A 13,413-nucleotide genomic window follows, 5' to 3' on the forward strand; every position below is an offset into this window, starting at 1 on the left:
CATTTGACTTTGCGCCACATATATTTGGGTGCACGAATTCCATGTCGGGGCCTGTTTTCTTTTTACCCATTTGTCGCCCGACCGTTCGCACGAGGTCAATCAAAATGGGTCGGCCTAGTCGCACGATTCCTATGCGAACAGACATCTTTTTAACGCAGAATCTTCTATATCTAAATAACTATATCTTGGAGGGTCATGACTTGTTACGGTAAGGCATTATTCGCCGGATCGGTAACGGCCAAAGGATGGAGATATGGGCTGACAACTGGATACCGAAGGAGATGACTCCGCGACCGATAACATCGCTTGTGGCTGATCCTCCCAAGTACGTCTCAGAGTTAATTCTCCCAGCCACTGCATCTTGGAATGAAGATCTGGCCAGAGCAGTTTTTCTCCCAATCGATGCCGAAGCCATCTTGAGGATACCTGTTTGTACTCGCAATATAGAAGATTTTTTGGCTTGGTACCCAGAGACGAAGGGAAAGTTCACGGTCAACTCGGCCTACAGATTTTTGCAACAGACAAAGATCCAAAGGGAGGAATGGTTTGGAAGGAAGGGTCGTCCAGCTCCGATAGAGATGAAAAATCGTGGAGCCTGCTGTGGAAGATCAAGGTTCCTTCGAAGATAAGGATCATTTTATGGAGGTTGGTGCACCATTCACTTCCAACTACAGAATATTTTGAAGAGAAGAAATATGTCTACCCTAGACGCTTGCCCGCGGTGTGGATGCGAGGATTCATGGAGACACGCTCTCGTGTCCTGCACCATGTCGAGGTGCGTTTGGGCTTTGACTGAAGACACCATCGTATCCAGGATGACCGAGAACGAGGTAGCTGATGCGAGGATTTGGTTGTTTGAGTTGCACGAGTCGATGGACCATTCCAGCTTCACAAGGATGGTTATCACTCTTTGGTCGATTTGGTACTCTCGACGGAAGGCCATATATGAATCAATCTTCCAAAGCCCACAGCAAACTGTCAACTTTGTTAACAACCACATCAACGATCTAGGTCTCATCACATCACGGGAGGATCATCCAGGTCTAACTGCCCCCGCCCAAGACCGCCCAACACGGTGGCTTCGTCCGCCGAGCGGCAAAGTCAAGATCAACGTAGATGGGGCAGTGGCTAGGCAAAGCAGAGGAGGAGCGATCGCGGTTCTATGCCGGGACCACGAGGGAGTCTACTTGGGATCGTCGGCGGTGGTTTTTCGCCACACGAGGGATCCCGTTCTTCTGGAGACATATGCTTGTCGAGAGGCACTAGCACTCGCCGACGACCTGGCGGTCAGAAACATCTATGTGGCTTCGGATTGCCAGGAGGTGGTAAACAACATCAACAGGAGCACCGGAGGCCCAAATGCGTCTATTGTGCATGAAATATTGAGTCATTGTAATAGCTTTAGTTCTTGCTCTTTTGTTCATGAGCGAAGGAACTTTAATTTCGAGGCTCATAATCTCGCTAAATTTGCTTGTAAGCTAGGTATAGGGCGTCATATTTGGTTGGGCACACCTCATGACCCAACATGTGTACCTATGACCATCCCTTTGATTGAATAAAGTCAGCGAGATTCCTCGAAAAAAAAAACTAGCCCCCATTAACCTATTTCTCTTAACATGTAAGTTTGCCACCTCATCATTCAACATGCATGGAGAAAGGTCCACCACAACATGCAATCAAAAGATTCCCGCAACAACATATACATGTTCCACGTAACCAATTCTCTATGAATATATTGCAATACATTCCCGCAACAACGTGTCAAATAGGTAGGTGTAGGTGTAGCATTTTCCGCAACGCTTGTAGCTACGTAGGTGTAGCATTTTCCCAAAATTCTTGTGTATTTTAAACTTGGCTTAAGAGAAGATAATATTGGCTTGATTTACATTGTGTGAAGCCCATTGTCCCAGGTGATCCAGCAAAGTCCGACTGGTCAGGCCTAGTTGTGGCTGTCTTTTGTGTTTACTAATTGGGAAAAGAGTTGTAAAAAAAAAACTAATTGGGAAAAGTACATATTTTTCGTCCCTAAACTTTCTCAAAGGGGGTATAGGCGCCGGCGTGCCGGCCCAAACTTTGGGCCGGTGGCATCCCAGCCGTACAATGCGAGCTATCCAGCTGTCAAATTTCGTCCGAAAAAAATGATTCGCACAGCTCACCCTGCGCCCTTTCCCTACCTCCTAAATCTCGCATCCGCTGACCAAATCTATAGATCGGTCGCCCGCCACGACGATGCTCCTTGCCGGTGGCAGCGCCGCGTCTCCTCGCCGGGATTAGTCGCTGCACCGCCCGCCGGCCCAAACTTTAGGCCGGTGGCATCCCAGCCGTACGATGCGAGCTATGCGGTCGTCAAATTTCGCCTGAAAAAAATGATTCGCCCAGCTCACCCTGGGCCCTTTCAATTCCCTACCTCCAGAATCTCGCGCCCATTGACCAAATCTATGGATCAGTCCCCCGCCGCGACGCTGCTCCTCGCCGGTGGCAGCGCTGTGTCTCCTCGCCGGGAATAGTCGCTGCACCGCACCACCGGCCCTAGCACCAAAATGACTCGTCTCTTGCTCGCCAGCCACCCGTGCCAACCGCGCTTGTCCCTCAGCCGCCACATGACATTGATGACTGTAGCTCACCCGTCAACCGATTCCAGCTCGCGGTCGTCATGGTTGCACCATTCCCTGCGGCACCGCCTCCGCTCGTCGCCGACGTCCGTTCAGACCACCGTGTTCGCCTGCAAAAAAACTCAGTCGAAAACAAAAACTCCGTTGATTTGCATGTAGCAGCAAAAACGCATGCCGGTTCCAACCAAAAATATCCCAGCTTCCAATCAAAGCACCTCGATGTTGTCGATCATAGCGAGAAAACGAGCTCGCCGGTGTTGCCGACCCTCTGGCTGCAACATTAATGCGACAACAGTGGCGCTCACCAGCCGAGCGTGTGGTAGCAAAAAAAGGACACCGGTTCAGCAAAAAATAAAAAGGGATGGTTTCCAGCAAAAACAGACGCCCGATGCAGCAAATTTCCTCGCCGGTTCAGCATACACTTAGCTGGTTGCAGCAAAACCGCGCACACTTATCCAGCAAAAAAATCTATGGCCTGGGGGTGCCTCCTGTCACAGCATCGTTGCGACATCTCATGGGGCGGTCCGCACGTGTCCACCCAACTACATGCATCTCGTGCGGGGAACGGCTTGTGTGGGCGCACGACTCCAGGGTGGCGCGCGGCCGGCGCAAAATTCGTATGGCGCGCCGTTTCCAAACGTTTTCCTTTCTCAAATGTACCAGAAAATGGTCGTTCAATTTCAAAACCGGATAATCTTAGTCTCCCAACTTCTCAAATCGCATTAGTTTAGTCCCTTAACTCAATATAGAAGTGGTTTTTATGCTGACTTAGCATGGCTTTGACCAGTCACCGCCCATCCACCCACGTGGCAATCTTCTTCTTCCTTCCCATTTTGACCTCGGCTGGGCATTTTGTCGAGCAGCAGGCGCGCGCCGAGCAACAAGAGCAGGAGTAGACACAAACTGATGTAACGTACACCACTAACTGATGTTCCTTGCCGTCCCATGCTCATGGTCTGCCTCTGGCATTGTAAATGACGGCGCCGTCGATGCCTCCTCGTGATCCAGTTCACGCCCACATCCCTCACTGGGCACCGTTGGATGTTGAGGTATGTTCTTTCGTCGTCGCCACGTCCATCATTCCCACATCAGGCAGGCATGTCACCAGCGCCGCGAGCTGGTCACATGAATGCGAGCTCCAGAGCGCGGCGCATCGCGCACAGATAGGAGGGGCCGACGCGCCCAGCTCTGGCATCCTGGACGCGCTCTATGCCACACACGGCGCCCAGGTGTACGCCACCCCACGGCCCTCGTCGAGCTCAGCGTCGCCATAGCCATACAAGCACACACGGCCGCGTAACTGCCGGCGTTGAGCCGTCTATGCCGCATGCGTAGATGCCGACGCCCTACATTGCTGCGCCATAGGCGTGGGTGGCTACCCGCGAGCCTATCTGTGCCGCATCCCCCTGGCTGCCTGCATCCTCTCTGCGCTCCAAGAGAGCAGGGTGTCACCCTGCTGGCTTGGCTCTCTCGGTGGGAGCAAGCCCACCCGGGTTCGAGTCCGGAGGTGACCCGGATGCTTAGAGAATTTCTCCTATAAAAATATACCTCCAAGGGCTAGTTCTGGATGGTCTCATTTTTTTTCACCGCGCTCCAACTGTTCAACAAAGTGTCCAGTCATGGTCAAAATGAAAAGGAAGAAAAAGATTGCCACGTGGCAGTGACTGGTCAAACCCATGCCAAGTCAGCACAAAAACTGCTTTTGTTGAGTTAAGGGACTAGAGTAATCCGGTTTGAGGGATTAAAGTTTACCGGTTTTGAAATTAAGAAACTAATTCTATACTTTCGAGAGAGTTTAGGGGTGAAAATATATTTTTTTCTTACTAATATATTATCGGGAGTTTTCAGTGGCATTTTAAAATGCCTCAAAAGATTGAACAAAGCTGGGGCTCTCCAAAAGCGCCGGTGTAGTTTTTTTCCTTCGCGATCGTCGTTAGCACTTTCAAGGAATGCCTTGATAGACTTTTGGAGGCATTTTTAGAGCTTTCAAAGGCATTTGTTAACGCCTCCTATTTTTTGTTGTGTTGTAGTGGAGACACTCATGTAGCACCGCATAACGTTGGTACAACAACCCCGCATCCCACTTCACACTATTCCCTGCAGCACCTCTACCTCGCGGCCTTCAAAAACATCGGAGCAGCTTCGCCGCTCACTTCACACCACTCCATGCAGCATCACTGCTGTGGCAAGCCTGTCCTTTTTGCAGCATTATGCTGCTGCTCGCCATCTACAGCGGTGGTCGCCAACCATGCAGTTTGCAGCGCGATAGTGGTTGGGGAGCTCACAACGCTCCATTGCAGTACCGGCGGCCGCGCGTAATGCTCCATCATAGCATCGACCACACGTGGAAGCTCTACCTGCAGCCACATTCGTAAGCACCATCAGCACCAACGCCCACGAGTGGAAGCTCCATCACAGCGCCCCGTGGTGCTCAACGATGCTTCCAATCCATCAGATGCTCCATCACAAGATCGCCGATGATGCATCGGTGTTGCACTTGGGGCATGCGTAGGCAATGGTCGGCGTTGAACCCTCTTTTGATTTGGGCAGAGGGGAGATGGTGGTCGGCGTTGAACACTCTTTTGATTTGGGCAGAGGGGAGATGGTGGTCGCCATTGGGAGCCCCTCCCCATAGAAAGCAGGTGTCGAGCGAAGGATGCGATTGACAGAGGGAGAGATGAGTCGAGTCGACGGAATTAAAGAGTTTTTCTTTCTTTATCGCTCTTTACACACATGTGTGTTGTTATTCGTTATCTTGAGTACGACGAATTAGGTTGCGAAATAATTGTTCTTCCCCTTCGAATTCGGACAAAGAAAAGAACAAGAAGGAGAGAGTTCAGAGCCTATAAAAAAAGACCCTGACAAGTTTCATACGTGTGGCATGAACACATGTCAACTCCGAACGTTTTTCATGACTACTTTTTTTTTGGATGGCAAGTTTACTTTTTTTTTCAGATACAACTTTAGTTGTTATCATTTGACCATTTGGGGAAAAAAAGCAAAAGAGCATTCGGAACTCTGCAGTTCTCCAGTTGGCCTTCTCTTCTTTCTCTCTTGCCGGCTCCGACGGACCGGCAAAATTCCAAATCTCTCTCTCTGTGGGCGGGCGGGCGGCGATGGAGAGCCCCACATCGGCGGCGTCGCGGGTGGACTTCTACGGCTTCCTCGACCGCATGCGCCGCCCGGAGGCCGCCGACCTCTTCCGCTCCATCAAGAGGTCAGTCGCTCAGTCCCCCTGGCCAATCCAATCCATCGACCATTGCCTCCCCCTCCCATCCCCCGCGTGGATCTGATCTAAAACCGGGAGCTTTACCCCCCGCAGCTTCCTCACCTCCCTCTCCCTCGACGAGCCCAGCGCCGAGGCGGACGGCGCCAGGGTCCAGGCCTTCTTCGCGGAGATGGAGGCGGCCATCCGGGGCCACCCGCTCTGGGCCGACGCCACCCACCAGGAAATCGACCACGCGCTCGAGGTCTCACAATCAGTTTCCTGCCATAAATTTTTATTTTCGGGATCCTCGCGTTGAACGCCTCTGCTTGATTTGCCCCTGCGTGCGTGCCGAGCAGGGCCTCGAGAAGTACATCATGACCAAGCTGTTCGACCGCACCTTCGCGGCGTCGCCGGAGGACGCCGCCGCCGACGCCGAGGTCTCGGACAAGATCGGCCTCCTGCAGCGCTTTGTCAGGCCCCATCACCTCGACATACCCAAGGTCCTCAACAACGAGGCTTCCTGGCTGGTAAGCCCATGTGCTCTGTTCTCACTGCTCATTTCAGTTTATATTACTGATGATTATTTTCAGAATGTACCTGTTGAGTCGCTATTCAGTTGGTTCATCAGCATCTTTAGTTTTCTGATGGTAATCCTGCATGAAAGATACCATTCCAGTCGTAGAACCAATGCCCAAACTAGCTCTGACCTCTGTTGATGCGCATTGTCATTGTAGATTGCAGTTAAAGAACTACAGAAGATTAATTCCTTCAAGTCCCCGTGGGAGAAGCTTCTCTGTATGATGAGCTGTTGCCAAGTCATCAATAACTTGCTGCTAAACGTGTCCATGACAAATGACCGGACGCCATCTGGGGCTGATGAGTTCCTTCCCATTCTCATTTATATTACCATCAAGGCAAGCTTCTCCTTCTAAATGTCTATTCTTGCACCATTGCCCTCATTCAGACTTATAGTAATGACTCGCTGCAGATCGTTGAGCCAAAAATTGTTGCTTATATTTGCCTGCTTAGGATTTATGGTGATCCTTGTGGATAGATATTCTGACATTGTGACTACTGTACAACTAGGCTCGCTGGTTCATTCTCTCTGTGTTTGTTCAATTATCGTTTCGCTTTCGTTGAGGTGCCAACTATTTTCCTTTGTTCATCAAATTTCAGTTGACAAAAAGGCGGGAGATAAACATTGAACCTTCAATTCTCATTTAATCATTTCTTTTAACTGTGAGAAAAGTTCCCATTTTAGTAATTTCTTTTAACTGTGGAAAGGAGTTACTTCAGTTCCCATTTAGCCATGTGGGCACTGTGAAATAAATATGTCGTGATCTTGCAGTTGAAATTGACTGCAGAATCATTTCTCGTTGCTGATGTCTGTTGTTACTTGATGTTATTTTTTTTCTGCATCTTTACTTCTTTTAATTTAAAAAAAAAATTATTTTTCGCTTGATTTCACTAATGAACATGAGTTCTCTACGGACTACGGAGCATATGAGTTGCCTATGTCTTGGTGATACTTTCTGTGGTCTACTCAGGCACTCCTAAGACCCATTGCAGTTTCATGTTTATATGTTTTACTGAATTGATTGAGTAACTGAAGCCACGTGAAAAACTTACGCAGGCCAATCCTCCTCAGCTGCAGTCAAATCTGAAGTTTGTTCAACTCTTCAGAAGAGAAACTAAGCTTGTTTCAGAAGTCGAATACTATCTCACAAACCTCATTTCAGCAAAGATGTTTATAATCAATGTTAATGGCCAGTCGCTATCCATGGAAGAAAGTGAGTTTCAGAAGCATATGGAATCTGCAAAACTAGGTACTCAAATGTCTGTTGCTGGCCCTAGTAGTCCACAAGGGTTGGCTACATCTACGAGGGGATTACAGAAGCAAATTGATGCAGAAGGTCTGTTTCTTACCACTTTCAGCTCATTTGAAACAGATATTTTTAGTATAAATTTGGATTTGAGCTATCAGCTTTCCCCATGGGCATAACCGTGTTTCTTCTGATGCTCTTGTCTGAGAACCAGTTAACCTAGTGACTTGCATATATACTCATAGCCTTTAATTTTTATTTAGTGGCTGTGTTCTTCTTCCATCTACTTGAGGGTTTTCGTTTTTTCTTACCTTTGTTGCATGATCACAAATTTTCAGTTGACATTTAGCAGGTTCCAGATTCCCTTTCATGGACTCGGAAACTGAAAATCTGACGCCAGCGGAACTCAAGCAGTTACATGGGCTCTACAGGAAGACAGTGACCAGATATACACTGTTGTCTAAAGCCTTAAGAAAGTTATCCATAGATGAGGATCAGCTCCTCGCATCAGTAGATGATTCATGAACTGATGCAAAGATTATTATTTTGCCACTTGACCGTTTCAACAAAAAACAAGGCAGGATGGGAGGAGGAGATTACATACGTCGTTCAAGTGTCAAAACATGGTATCAAAACCTGGAACCGCATTCATGTTAATGTTGTCCCTCGACGAATAAGCCCAAGACTGCAGAAACATTATCACAATTCAGCATCCATGTCCAGGGGGTACCAAACGATGTGATACAAATCGATGATCATGTGGTAATTGATGGCCAGCTGAATGAGTTATCAACTCACTGGACGCTAATGATGCAGCAGGTCAGCAGCAGCTCATGGATCTGGATGTCTGGTTAGGACACTTACCAAAGCATTGTACAACAGAATCGGGATGCAAGCTTTCATTTGAGTTTCTGAAAAGCGATATGAAGAGCCTTCTCCTTGACTTGTTATCGCAACCCCACCAGGAGAAACAGCCACTACCTGCCAATTCTGAGCTTGGCATCAGCGACATTAAGATCATCTGCATGATAAAAGGTACTGTTGACCCAGCTTCCTGAGTACATGTTAACCAAGCAAACATCAATTCTGCCGTTAGCCTGACATGGTTTTCTGCTTGTTAGTACTGATGTACAGTAGTGACAGCTGCTCTGTTGCTATAATAATTGGTTAATTAGTTGTAGTTTGTACTGTTTTGATTTTGATTAAGAAGTTAAAACCATATGGTATGAAAAGTGGACGCATGGCTAGTCTGTTTTGTTTTCCCGAACAAATGCTTTGCTTCATTTTTATTTGGTAAACAATTCAGAACATCTAAACCCATTGGCCGCTAGAAAGGGAATGTTCAATTCTGGCCTCCCATGTCGCCATGGCAGTCCTCATGAGCAAAGTGGATCCTGCCCGCTGCGACGTCGTAGACGAAGCGCGTGTTCACCTGCTGCATCGCGCCGATGATGGTGATGTGCTCGCTCGGCATCACGGTAAGGCAGGCGTCTTGGTGGACGAGGACGAAGAGCTGCTGTGGCCGGAGCACTAGGTCATTGTCCAAGTGCAGCGTCACCGTCGGCAGGTGCTCGAAGGCGGCTCGAGTTGCGCCGCGGAAGCAGACGGGGTACTGGTCGCGCTCCACTTTTGGCAGCCCTAGCCTCCTGACACGCTCTTCCACGGCGTGCACCAGGAGGTCATATGCGGGCTTGATCATCACCGTCATGCCCGTCCCGGGATCGATCACGCAACCGTTGGACCACCTGCCGTCATGCAACTTGCGGCGCTGGAACAACTCCTTGATCCTGCCATGTGGCAGGCTCAGGGGCAGCCCGGCGACACTGACACCTGTGAGGCCGACATGGTAGGGGCTGAACTCCGGGTCGGTCATGCGCACGTAGAGGATCTTGGTGCTCCTCATGTGGCCCGTGGCCGGGACGTCGGCGCCGAACCGGAGGAAGCTGTGCCTGTTCGGATGCCCGGGTCCGAAGAGGCAGTAGGAGAAGCGGCCGTCGTGCCCGTGCTGGTGGAGCCGAGTCCTGATGAGCGACGGTCTCTGCTTGCCCAGGCCAAGGACGCCGGCGAGCACTTCGTGGCTGTGGAACCCCGTGGTGGTGTGCGCGCAGCCGATGACGACGCCATGAACTTCCGCATCGTCCGCGAAGGCGACGGTCTCGTTGACGAGCACGCCACTCACGCGCGCACCGTCGAGGCGGGTGGCTCGAAACTCGCACTCTTTGCGCATGGACGGCCCATTGCACAGGGTGCTTACGCGCGAGACGCGGCGGAACGATGGCGAGGCCAGCGGGTTGAAGGGCGGTGGCACCTGTGTGAATGGGCGCGCGATCGGCACGCACTGCATCCATGTCAGGCTGCTGGCCGTGTCGAGCTCTAGGTCGTACGTGCGGCGGCCGTGGCCCGTCCGACGGTGGTGGCCACGCTGTACGTGAGCCCTCTTGGCCCGCGAATGTGCGGCCGAAGCGCGGCGGTGGCTGCCTCGTCCAGGCGCAGGAAACCGTCGCCGTCGATGTGCATGGTGCTGTTCCAGCCGGTGCTGGGGACCAGGCGCAGGCTCAATGCTTCGCTGCGGCATGGCGTGCCATTGTCAGCAGCGGCAGGATGGAGGAACGTCACAAGCAAGGTGAGCATCAACGGGAGGAGGATGATAGCACGCGTGTCAGGCTTCATGGTTGCAGCAATGCGGTCTGTGATACTAGCTAGAGCACCTAACTTGTTGGTTTGGATGCAACCAAGCCTTCCCTTCCCTTTTATACATCGAAAAGAGTTTGGCCGCATTAACTATGTAGTGAGAATCCCTTTTTTCGATTTGCACATCTCTTGTACACTTTTATGCAGAAGATACTCACGAATTAACTTATGTAGTGAGAATCCCTTTTTTTCGGTTTGCATATCTCTTGTACACTTCTATACAGAAGATACTCACGAATGAACTCATCCTAACATGAATTGAGCATGGAAGTGAAGGGCATATGCAATGCAATTGCTTTATTCTTAGTGAGTTAATTCGTGCAGGCATAGTTCAATGTTGAGCAAAGGATTTGGCTGCATTAATTGTGTCTTGAAAATCCCTTTGCAATGTTGAGAAAGGGATTTGGCTGCATTAATTATGTATTGAAAATCCCTTTTTAGATTTGCGTATCCCTTGGGCTATCCAAGCGACAACTGACAAGATTATTGAAAAGCAGGGTGGAGGAGGAGTGGGGGGTGGGGGGTGGGGGGTGGGGGGGTTTACTCCTATGGTGGTAGGCTTACCTTGATTAAATCTTGTTTAGCAATTACACCTACATACCTGCTATCTGCCACTAAGTTTCTTGCTTGGGCTATTTAAGCAATTAATTCGCAGATGGCTCACTTCCTATGGGGAAGATCATCGGTATGATGGACATAAGAAATATCACTTTGCTAATTGGGATTTGGTGACCATGAAAAAGGAGCATGGGGCCTTGAGATCCTGGCCCAACATTAGAGACATGAACATTAGTTTCCTGGCCTCTTGTATAAGTACGTAAGTAGACATCATTTTGATGATCACAAACCGTGAAAACAGATTATTGACCACAAGTACAATACCACCAGACCTAACATTTTTGCTTGTCATAATATCACCCTCTCAGAAATGGTTGATGTTGGCAGTAAGGAGCTGCTCAATTTTGGTACAAACGGCTTGTTGGAAATGGTAAAAAGATTAGGTTCTGGGAGGACCAGTGGTTTGGCCAGACTAGCCTATCCATAATTTTCTAGGATATATACTTTGCTTGTAATGAAAAAGGAGCAACAATTAGCTAGGTGTGGGATGGTAATAATATTGAACTCTCCTTTAGGAGGGATTTCATTGATAAGTTAATGGGTCAGTGGTGTCAACCCGAAACTATTTGCTCCTCTTTAGTAGTACTATGTACTAAAGAAGAGGATTCCCTAGTTTGGAAAATGGATAGCTCTAGAATCTGCTCCTCAGTCGTTATATGCTGCTATCAACTTCGATGGTGTTGTTATGCCTGTCATTATCCCGGCTCTGGCAGCTTCATGTCCCCCCCCCCCCCCCCCCCCCCCCCCAGGGTGAAGCTGGTAGCTCATAATAAAATTTTGAAACACGTGACAACCTTGGTGAAAGAAAAAAAATATCCCTGACACTTTGTGCGTGTTGTGCTCTGAACAAGAAAACGCTGTACATTTTGTTATTCAACTGTGAGATTTCCAGGATAATCTAGGATGAACTATCAGATATGCTTCAAAGATGAGTGGGCGAAAACAAATGTACAAGGTTGCTTGGTTGTGGATTGACAACAAATAGAATGCTGTGATAAATATGCTATCTGCTGCTGTTATAGGAAAACTTGGAAACTCAGGAATGACTTTCCATTTGAACGGTGCTTGTGGTCTGGTTTGCAGGTCGTCTGGCGTCGCCTCTCTTGGCCGGTGAAAAGACGGCGCCCGCTATGCCCATCTGAGGACTTGCGCTCCCTGGACCACTCACTAACTGATCGAGCTGGACAAGAAAGTAAGGGAAGCCCCAACACTAAGCCGGTGAAGATGAGAAGGACCTCGACGGAGTGGCCAAGAACTCTGATCGCCATGGCCAGGTTACCGCGGTGCGTTGAAGAGTGGGAGGAGCTGTTAAAGCTTTTTCTTCGGCTTTTCTTTCGGCAGTCGGCCTATTTTTGCTCTGGAGCTGTCTTGCATTTTTCCTTCTCGCGGTGCTGCGCTAGATGTATCCTGGGACCATATGTTGAATACTCTCTAGTGTTTCATTTCCCAGTGAAAGATGGAACAGGGCTGTTGGCATTTTGATTGATTGTTTTCTTTTTTGGTCTGAAGAGCACCAAGATCCTCTTCATGCACCGAACGACTGAGTAGGCGAGTGCACTGTCTAAGAAGGCCAAGCAGCTGGAGGCTGACAACCAAAACCTACGGCATGAGTCAGAGCAGTCCAATGCCCTTAACAAGCAGTTAAGCTGTGAATTGCACACCACATGACACATGTGGTAAACAATCCAAACAATTGTAAAAAAAAAGAGCTATGAATTGCACAGGCGAGGCAGGTAGGCAGGAAACACAAGGATTTTAAGGCTGAGACAGCTGCCAAGGAATTGGCTCGGGGGTTGATTTCGACCATGGTTGAAAATCAAAAGCGAGGCAATGAGAAGGATAAGAAAGTCAATCATTATGGTAATAAAGATAAAGAGAAAAGTAAAAAAATCATCTCTACTGCTACTCCTTGTACATCTAGTAGATTTTGTTTTAAGAGCAAGTATAATAAAGTGGCGCAAACATGCTGTAAGAATTTAAAATATTATATTATTGCTGGAAGAGAAAGAAGAGGAGAGAGAAAAGAAGTGGGCTGAAGACTTACAGCAGGCTGTAGCATGAGCTCCAAGAAACAAAGTAGTACTTTTTTATGTATAACTATTATACGTGTTGGATATTATATTGACTATAAATAACACGGCAACATGTTATAGCAAGGAGTTGGCTATATTATTAAGCATGCTCTAAGTGAATGATTTAAACCATTGACCAACTTTATAGAGAAAAGTAGCAACTAAATTAGTATTGCTAGATTCGTTTCGAAATGTACTTTCATAATATACCAATTTGATGTCATATATCAACTTTTTTAAAATTTTAATTTAGAACAAAAGTTAGAAGTACATTTATTCACGGACGAAGGGAGTATCTAAAAAAAACCTAAGGTTCCCTTCCTGCCAAATGGACCACGTGCTGCCTAACCTTCCGTCCAACCTTTGTCCCCCAACTCTCCTTCATCGTT

The 13,413-nt window shown here is 48.5% G+C and overlaps 1 protein-coding gene and 1 pseudogene across 1 annotated transcript; one reads left to right on the top strand and one right to left on the bottom strand.

Moving 5' to 3' along the window:
• The first annotated feature begins 5,621 nt into the window (after positions 1 to 5,621).
• Positions 5,622 to 12,394, top strand: LOC123114262 (vacuolar protein sorting-associated protein 9A). The gene is made up of 7 exons (XM_044535678.1): positions 5,622 to 5,829; positions 5,935 to 6,082; positions 6,177 to 6,347; positions 6,555 to 6,734; positions 7,454 to 7,733; positions 7,996 to 8,678; positions 12,036 to 12,394. Exons 1-6 carry the CDS (start codon positions 5,729 to 5,731, stop codon positions 8,166 to 8,168), a joined length of 1,053 nt encoding a protein of 350 aa, XP_044391613.1. The 5' UTR covers positions 5,622 to 5,728; the 3' UTR covers positions 8,169 to 8,678; positions 12,036 to 12,394.
• On the bottom strand, positions 8,685 to 10,313 carry LOC123114261 (aspartic proteinase nepenthesin-1-like; annotated as a pseudogene).
• Positions 12,395 to 13,413: the final 1,019 nt, after the last annotated feature.

This window comes from Triticum aestivum, chromosome 5B (assembly GCF_018294505.1).
Source record: "Triticum aestivum cultivar Chinese Spring chromosome 5B, IWGSC CS RefSeq v2.1, whole genome shotgun sequence".
In the NCBI taxonomy this organism is placed as follows: Eukaryota; Viridiplantae; Streptophyta; class Magnoliopsida; order Poales; family Poaceae; genus Triticum; species Triticum aestivum.

Bases quoted from the DNA above. Each gene is read 5' to 3' on its own strand.
- LOC123114262 (XM_044535678.1), top strand. From the start codon at position 5,729: ATGGAGAGCCCCACATCGGCGGCGTCGCGGGTGGACTTCTACGGCTTC. The intron at 5,830-5,934 runs GTCAGTCGCTCA...TACCCCCCGCAG, and splicing joins CTCTTCCGCTCCATCAAGAG to CTTCCTCACCTCCCTCTCCC. The intron at 6,735-7,453 runs GCAAGCTTCTCC...AAACTTACGCAG, and splicing joins TCATTTATATTACCATCAAG to GCCAATCCTCCTCAGCTGCA.